This window comes from Antrostomus carolinensis, unplaced genomic scaffold (genome assembly GCF_000700745.2).
Source record: "Antrostomus carolinensis isolate BGI_N321 unplaced genomic scaffold, ASM70074v2 scaffold42125, whole genome shotgun sequence".
In the NCBI taxonomy this organism is placed as follows: domain Eukaryota; kingdom Metazoa; phylum Chordata; class Aves; order Caprimulgiformes; family Caprimulgidae; genus Antrostomus; species Antrostomus carolinensis.
Window position 1 is genome coordinate 3,589 of NW_010317830.1, and position 9,171 is coordinate 12,759.

The window sequence follows — 9,171 nt, forward strand, 5'->3', positions numbered from 1 at the left end:
ACACTAAAAAGCACCTGTGATAATTTAAAAAAGAAAATGTGTTACAAGCAGCTACTTCTCCCCATGGAGGAACAGACAATGGCCTCTGCAAGGGAATTTTGGAGAAAGACAAGCTGTTTGGGTTTGGCAGCTCCTAGAGGATATTGGCCCCCATGATGATCTCAGCATGTTATTTTTTGTGCTTAATGGATACAGAGTACCTTAAGGCATTTGCAAACAAACCTGCAGAAATTGTGTTGTAAAGCTGTTTAAGAAGAGGAAGCCCAGTGACAAAGAGAAAACTTGGTAAACTCTTGGGATCAATGGAAACAGCCCAAGTCACTGCACGTTCTCCACAGAGTCAGCTGGGCCCCAGGGGAGCAGGCAGTGCCCCACAGTGTCCCAGGTAACAGGGCTGCAAAGGTGACAAGGCTGCATCCCCCTTCCTCAGAAGAAGCACCTCTACCTCTTTAAGAACAGCAACTGCGTACCCAAAAGATCTTTTTTCCGTTGTATTAACTGATTTAGTAAGCGATATTACATCTGTCCATAATCCTGTCTACATTTCTAGACTGATGTTCATTTAACCTGCTCTTCAAAACCTGTGGAAAAGGATGTCCCATAATTCTCCTACACAATCACTCCTGGCAATTCACTACCCTTATGTCAAGACAGTTTCCTATTGCCCAGCCTCCCCTTTCCTTGCTGCAGCTAAAGTCCTTGTTTTCTGGTCCTGTTCCCAATGGATTTAGAAAACCAGTTAGTCCCAGCATTAAAGATCTGACCATGCCTCCTCTTTTATGGACTAAACAAGACAGGTTTTCCAGCCTGCTGCCCAGTAAGCTAGAAGAGAAAAGCACAAAAAGATCTGAAAAGTCAGGTCTGATTTTCACAGCCAAATCTTATCTATAAAAAGACCATGTTTTATTTTGTATTCACCATGGTTTACACACTGTTTTGGTTCCTGTTTGGCTGGGATTGTTGTCATAAAGCCTCAGACAAAAAAACAGTTATGGCTCCAACACCATTACATGAGAAAAATGAGATCCATCAGGAGCTTGCTACACCCAGATGCTCCCAAGGGGTGGGCTCTTAGCCAAGCCCTGGTAACCCACGTACACTGGATGATAAAGATCTCATTCCAGGTACACACAGCTACCAGGGCATTCATCTGACCTCTTTCAGACACCTACAGCGTAGGTACCTACCATGAAGTTCATCACCTACATCACCTCTACAGCTACTGGTAAGAAACGGGATGTTGCAGGCTGTGGCTGCTGGAGTAAGGTAGAAATGTGAAATAGGTACGGTAAGGTAGAGAGCTGAAATAGGTCAGGACAATAGCATGTCAGAAGTGCCTGGTCCTCTTTGGTGAGAAAGAGAGCCTGGAGAGGAGCAATCTGGCTCATGAGAGATGCAAAGCAGCAGGTGAGATGAAGATGCAAAGCAGCAGCTGAGATGAATCTCACGTACAGGGAGGACAGATTTGGGCTGTAAACAGGTGCACAAGCACTGATCTGCTATGGCTAGTGCTGCTTTGCTGGATGTGCCCTCCTGCCACCCCACAAGGTACAGTAGAGGCATGGCACCTCATCACTGACCACTGCTGCAATGGAGCTACATGGCATTACAGGGGGACAGCGAGCTGCAAGGATTCAACCTTTATTGCTGGCCCTTTTCAACAGAAACCTTTAGGAGCTGTCAGCTCTTGTGGGACTCTGGTGAGATGGATCACCAGTGGGATCAGATCCAGCTGGTTTCTGTAGCTGTAATGTAGTTTCTTTCATTACTCTGAACTACAGGCCGCACCAGGATTACCAGCAATAACCATTTGAAAATACCAATTATGATGTGCATTTCCAAAACGAGAGACTCAAAGTCACCTTTTCAAAGTTAAACCAGTTGGGCTTGATTTGAGCATTTAAAATGCATTTACATTTTCCAGTTCTTGTCTCCAAGTGTGACAACTGGACATTTCTTTTTCCCATTTTAAATGGCAGCATTTTTAGTTGGCATCTCATCATAGGATGATGAGTATCATTGGAATACAGTAGCTGGGGCTAAGAGAAAAACACCAGGGATCCTGAAAGTAGGCAACATGGGGTACTGGTGCAGGGATGCTTTGTCATAAATTCAAAAACCAAAAAAACCCAAAGAAAAACACCTTTCTGTTGAGAAAGTAGGGATTCAGTGCAACATCTACAATTCTGGGAGAGCAAAGCCCTGCATGGACCTACAGGACTACCCACCACTACCAGGGAAGGCAGCTCCAAGTCAGTCCCCAAGCTACAGCCCCCTCAGTCTGTCCAGACTTACATGGCCACAGGGCTTCAGACAGGTTCCCAGGATACAAATACGCAGGACAGAAGGATCAGAGGTAGGAGACAGGAAGGAAAAACAGTCCCATCAGCTCCTGGAAGCCTTTACAAACCTCATCCATCTACTCAGTAAGGTCTCAAGGGAACAAAGCATTCAAATATGTGTCTTAACTCTTTAAACAGCTCCAGAATATTAAGGTCAAACAGCCTTTCTCTGCCTGCTGAGCTGGAAGCAAGCAGCTCATGGGGAGGGAATGACCCCACTGATTTACATGGCCTTGTATTTTCCCTGCAACAGAGGCAGGTGGCTCCCTGAAGGGTTTGGCTCCATCTGGGGAGGAGGGCATTTATCCCGGCTGAATGAACTCCAGTGCTAATTTACTCAGAACCTGATAGTTTTGCATTCAGTGTTTGCTGCTACTTCTTTGCTAATGCTTTTGGGCAAATCATGTATTTCAAAGTCATTCCTACAGTAGATGAGGAACACCTGAACCACACAAGCAGCAAGAACACTAATGTGTTAGTGACAGTCACAGATGAGCACCGCTAATACTCTTTTTCTTTAATTTCAGGTACTACAACCTCCACAGACCCCTCCATCCACATTGTAACAGGTACCTCCTGAGCTGTGATCTGCTTTATATGTCTATTTGGATGTGGATGCAGATGCCCATGTGGGGATGCAAATGGAGAGTTCACCAATGGGAACCAGATTCAAAACTCCCATCCCTTGAAGCACTTTCTCCCAGGACCCTGCCTTGCCCACCTCTGCCCGCCCCATCTTTCATCATTCACCCCCAGATCTCCAGAGGCCATGGAGGGCACTGCGCCCCTGAGAATGGCCTTGCCTTGCTCCTCTTTTTGTTCCAGGAAGCCTAATGAAAGTGGGGGGACCCTGCCTCCTCTTTACTCCCTGTTTGCCCCAGCTAGTTCCTAGCAGTTAGCATGCTCTCCTCCATGGATCGTCAGAGACAAGGTCCCTTTGCCCACAGGTCCCCATAGCCACACCAGTGACAAACTCCCTCCTTAGCATCTCTTGCCCCCATCACCCTTTCAGCTCTTGTTGGCTATAATGGCCCCTTTCCAGCCCATCCTTCAACCCTCCCTACGGGGATCCTGCCAACAAGGAGCATGTGTAGGAGACGTCACCTCCATGTCTCTCTGCTTGTGTTACAGGTCAATCCCAATCAACAACACACAGCCCTGAAGTAAAGAACCATACCTCAGGTAACACTCAGCTAGAGGCCCAAGAGTGCAGCTCAGGGGCATCCTGGCTTGTAACTGGTCTGACCTTCAGTCCAGCTGGGCCATCCAGCAATAAATGGGGCTGTGCAGCAGCAGGTTAGATGAAAACAGTGGTGGAGAAGAAGGAAATGAAAGGGGCCTGTAAGAAAGATGGGGACAGACTTTTCAGCTTATCTCTTCCTGGTATATTTGGAAAAAAAAATCTTTCTAAGCATAGCTACCCCTCCAAAGAGACTCTAAAAGTATAAAGGAAAAAGATCTCCAAAAAATATCAGATTCTGTTTCTATGCCTTGCAGAAAAAAAGAAACTTATTCCTAAATTCAAATATTTTAGTGCGCATTTGGATAAAAGGGGAAAAAAAAATCACACCCTTAAAAGAATCTTCACTCTTTTCTCATTTTTTATTGGGAAGCCAAGAGAAATCTAGACAAGGAATCTGCCTATAAATTCTAAGCTAATGATCCACTCTTCCTTGCAGAGGGCTTATTGAAAACTTTTCCCCACACATCTTGCTCTGGATCATATTCTTGCTATGCAGCTTTGAGTAGCAGGCTGAGGAAGATGATAGAGCAACCAGACCACTGCGAGAACTGAATTGTTAGAGCTTAGAGACTCTCAGTGAAACAAAACATAAAAGTTAACTTTTCAGATAACAAGCAAACAAACCCGTGGGTGCCAGGCAGCCCTAGCCAGTTAAAGTTTCCAGTGACAAAAATACCTTCCTTTTCAAAGTGGGAAAAAAGCGGTGACAAAAAGCAGACTTTCTCCATGTGTCTCTTGAGCTCTTTGAGCTCAGCACCTCTGTACGCTAAAAAAAGAAAAAGCTCATGCCAAAGTACAAGAGCTCCCTGACTCTGAGCAGGACAAAGGCTATTTCCTTGTCTACTTATGCCCGTGCTTTCCCTAGCAGATTATCCATAACTCCCAATGAGTATGAGGACTCTCTGCTATAGCCATGCCCTCCTCCAAGCTGTTTCTGAGCAGAGCTTAGTGTGAGTAGAGCTCTTTGAAGTAATGCTCTTCTTCCTCTACAGAGCCTTCAGTAAAATCAACAACATCGACCGACTTGAATCTCACCTCTGTGGGTCAAACGACTACAGTCAGATCTTTTTCTGTCACTACAACACTGCTAGCAGTGACTGCGCAAGGTAAGTAAGGAAAACTCAAATTTTTGCTCAGGCAGGACCTGTTTGAACATCCCTTATCCAAGCAAAACTGGGGGCATCAGAAAGACTGGGCCAGTCCACACCATGCTATCTATTCAGTAGCAGCAGCTTTTGAATCTCTTTGAGTCTTTGCTAAAAGAGCAGCTCATTCCAGCTCCCCGAAAGCACAGGGACTGGATGTATCCATGACCTAGATGTGGCAGCTGCACAAAGAGCCCGTATCAGAAAAGTTAGATCATGCTTTACCACGTAATGTTTTGTGGAGGACCTACAGGCACCCTAGCAGACCTCTCCCAAGCTCACTTCTCAAGTACACTCTCTAAATTGACTATACCACTTGCTAGCTGGACATCTTGACATTTGTTTGGAGGGGAATTCTCATGCAAACAAAGTTTTTTACCCCATGGCAACCCAACAGCTCTCCATAGGACAGTTAGTAGCAGATTCAAGAGTTAATTCTCTTTTCCCATATTTTCTTTATCCAGATGAAAAGCCTAGTGGAAGCAGAAGCACAGCAGCTTCATCACCTCAAGGTATTTTGTCCTTTTATAGAGTAACAATAAGTTTAGATAATTTCATGGCAATTAGCTTACTTGGTGCAGTTAGCTATGCACAAGTCTTTATCTTGGGGTTGAGCAATTAGTAACATCCAAAATCATGTCTGGCATCCTTACAAGCAGTGATAAAACACAAGACCAAATGCACTTAACATCCTCTGCCTGGGATGAACTTGAACAGTTGAAAGACTTATCTATGTTTAGGAAAAGGGAGCCCTGTTAACACACTTGAAAAAAAATTTTTGCTTTAGACAGTTTGCTCAACCCAGTCTGTAAGCAAAAAATAAAGGAAGCAGTAAGAATTTTCTCAGAGTAAGGGCAGAATCCAAGAGAGTGGGAAGACTGAAGTCTGACAGCTGAGCTTATTTCCCCATTAAAGGTTCAGCCTCAAAAATCTGCAATGGTCAAGACAGAAACTGCTCTGCCTCTCCACACACCTCTCAGATCTTCTCTAACACAAGCAAAGTTAAAAAACTGTGGTCAGCTCTGCCTGCACAGATGTCCAACCAGCATGCCTGGGCCCAGCCAAGCCAAGAGCCCTTTGCATCAGAGCAGACTGCTATTAATTATAACCCTGCTTTGTATCTGAAAAGCTCCATACATCTTTGACAATAGAAACATTGCTGATGCTTCCAAAAGCAAAGTCTCCTGTTGTGTGAGACCCAGCGTTTCCCAGGGACAGGGTATCCATGCCAGGCTCAGCAAACCAGAGCCCACCGCCCCTGGCTAGAAGAACAACTTCAGAATGAAACAAAGGGTTTGATGACTGGTCTGACTCATGACTGTTTTGCTCCATGTGGTTACCAATTTCTAAACCAGTTAGAGTTGTTATTTCATATGGCTTCTGCTTTTTCTTCTGACTTTTGGCAAAATTACATTCCAAACCAGTGATGTTTTCTGCAAGTCAGGAACACCAGTTCCAGCTGCATGCCCCGCAGTCCACTGCAGAGTGCCAGGAGCTGTTTCACACTTCTCCAGGCACCACATACTTTTGGCCAACGCTGCTATTTGAAAGGTGGGGATGGCAAAGGAGGAAAGAAGATCCTACTTGACCTACAGATGATCTTCTGAAGCTCTGTAGCATAATTTTTAGTCTCCTAACAGGACTTGTAGCTCTTCATTAAAGTCAATGTATATAATCTTGCTATTCAACACGCACCCAAGAGGCAGCAAAGGGTTTTTTTCTCTGTACAAGTAAAACACACAGGCTAGCTTTAAATTTGCTTGCACAGGCATTGGAAGCAGCTGTCACAAAGCAAACAGCTTCATATAAGCCAGTTCATCCCACTGAGAACTGGAGTCCTTGCTCAAACAAACCCCGACACTGCCACAGCTAGACTACATATGGTGTACAAGTTAGCCCAACTCAAACTGCCTTAATTACTTCTAGATAACCCAGGACAGCATACCCACTAATTCCAACTCCAAGGACAAGACATATAGTCAGTCCATACCCATATTTTGCAGAATTTCTTCCCCTAAGCAGATTTTTTTAAAAAGGCTCAATATTTATGAGCAAAAGCAAAATCTATAACTTTCCCAGTTCACTTTTCCAGCATTCAACTGCTGTATTTGCTCAAAAACTGCATCTGGGACTGCAGAACCTGAACAGTTATTTGAATTTTGGTTCCCTGACTTCCTATTTGGACATGGAAAATAGTACAAAGTATGTTTGGTGGGAAGGTTTTAGCCCAAGCACGAATTCCGTGTTTTCCCAGATACCACCAGTATTACTATGAATCCGTTCTCCTCTCTAGCATGCCCATTAATTCTTTTGGTTATTAGATGACACTCAAGGACAAGACTCACATTTTGCGTTTCTCTGTGCAGGTCAAGAGCCCAAGAGAAGCGAGAGTACCACAACATTAGCAGCTCAAGGTGCTTTCTCCTTTCTCATATAGAGAGATGGTCATCACTGAGTTCTTTACAGCCCTTTTCACCACCAACAGCAAGGCCATCACACTGCTGTCTTCAAGGAAGCATGGTGAACAGCCAACGAGTACCTGAGGGATGCTGCCCATCCCATCCAGCCCTTGAAAAGCCTGTAAAGCTCCACAGAAGCAGCACTTTGGGGCAACCTGCTGAGCCTGGGAACAGTGGTTGTGAGTCACAGCAGGAAAGGTGCCACTATGGCAGAAGGTTGTAAAATAAGGGAGATGGGACAAGCCTCCCCCTCAAACACACTGCCAGATCAATCCCTCACCTGCCATGCTCAGCTTTGTCACTAGGGCCCCAGCAGAAAACCCTTCAAGTGTTCTCAGATTGTCGATAAAAAGGGCCACACCAAGGCAACCCAATTGCCACACAGGTCTTGGTTACTTTTGTCTTAACATTGATGAGGCTGACCAGGATCCCACATTATTCTCCTCAGTAAAGCGCATGTGCGAGTTAGGTCTTCTAGCATTGCTAGGAATCCTCTTTCCACCTTGAAGAAAGACTTTTATATAAAGCTATCTTTTTCCCCTCTTGTAGGCACCTCAAAGCCAGTCACCCCAACACCAACATTCTCTGGCTACTTGCCTGTGCCCACTCCTACAGATGATAAATCACCACTGACGGTGGCAGCTTTTGGTAAGGTCTCGTGCAACCTGGGGAGAGGATGGGGGGGTCTGTTTTGCTAGGCCATGCTGTTTTAGACACCCAGCTTCAAAGATGCTTCCCTTGAGATGGCTCCACAGTTTCCTTCTTCAGTATGCCTGATCCTGGAGTTTTCAGAGTGCAAGGGAAAACCCTTGAGAAAGAAACTTGTCACCAGAAGGCATTAAAGCACCTAATAAATACCCCCAGCCATGGCCAGTATACAAGGACAGACAACTTTAAAGTCCATCATGGCTACACCTGAGCTTGGGATCTTGCTCTCACCACCAGTGTTTGCCCCAGCTCTGTGTTAAGACACGACCTGGGCACAAACCATGCCATGCTACGCCTTTATTTCCCTGCAAACCTGTTGGGACTTCATTCCCACCCTGCCTTACTGCCTTCCCCTGTACAGTTGCACCCTGTTTGGCAGGAAGCAGGAAAGTCCTCTGCATCCTTCAGAGTATGGAAGGATGGAGCAAGAGATGCCATATCTTAATGTGGCAACAGATTTGAAGATAGGCACAGGTTAGATTTGAGACACACTCTGCCTTGAGTTATAGTGTCACCTTCCTCCACGAAGATGAGCAAAAATCCAATTTGCTCATTTCTATAGCATTATAGAAAAAAGTGTTATTTCAGAAGCATTTTTAAAAGTCAAGAGTTAACTTCATGAGTGTCATTTGCTTGTAACCTCAAAGGGAAGCCACGAGAAGTCCTGAAGCAGTCTTAACAGGACAAGATTCCCATGCAAAGAATATTTTGATTTATTGAGGCCAGATGTCAGAATCACATCTACAGTTGGCCACTGGTTTACGAGACAGATAACATAATTCCTGGTCTTTAGCTTGTCTCTCCCCATTATATTATGTATTTATCTGACTTTATACACCTTTAGGACAGAATTTACCAACTGTAGTAGGGACATATTGACTTCGATCAATCCCCAGTGTACTCAGCTGACTTCTGTCCCCCTGGCACTGCCTTACCAATTAAGTATTCATTAGAAGCCCTTTGAGGCTGAAACACAAGAGGATAAAGCTATTCACTGTAGTGACTACCTACTTCTCTGCTTATTAGGTACCATGCTAATTTTAATGAAAATATTGATTTCCTGTTTTGATGACAGTCAAAGTCTCTCTGCTACCCCAGAAGCGGAGGACAGGCTTGTTGTTATATCAGTCACAGACAGTTCTTTCCTCCATCCCCAGGTGTCATCAGCTTCATAGTTATTCTGATTGTGGTTGTGATCATTCTGGTCAGCGTGGTCAGCCTGAGGTTCAAGTGTAACCGCTCAAAGGACTCAGAAGGTATTTGCCTGGGGCGAT

At 44.9% G+C, this 9,171-nt stretch overlaps 1 protein-coding gene across 1 annotated transcript in view; it reads left to right on the top strand.

Moving 5' to 3' along the window:
* Positions 1–1,188: 1,188 nt before the first annotated feature.
* The window catches only part of ECSCR (endothelial cell surface expressed chemotaxis and apoptosis regulator), a 10,101-nt gene continuing 2,118 nt past the window's right edge, over positions 1,189–9,171 (top strand). The window contains exons 1-8 of the mRNA XM_029085135.1: positions 1,189–1,225; positions 2,870–2,911; positions 3,474–3,524; positions 4,578–4,691; positions 5,195–5,242; positions 7,097–7,144; positions 7,739–7,837; positions 9,055–9,153. Of these exons, the coding sequence (XP_028940968.1) occupies positions 1,189–1,225; positions 2,870–2,911; positions 3,474–3,524; positions 4,578–4,691; positions 5,195–5,242; positions 7,097–7,144; positions 7,739–7,837; positions 9,055–9,153 (538 nt within the window). The remainder of the gene's footprint in view (positions 1,226–2,869; positions 2,912–3,473; positions 3,525–4,577; positions 4,692–5,194; positions 5,243–7,096; positions 7,145–7,738; positions 7,838–9,054; positions 9,154–9,171) is intronic.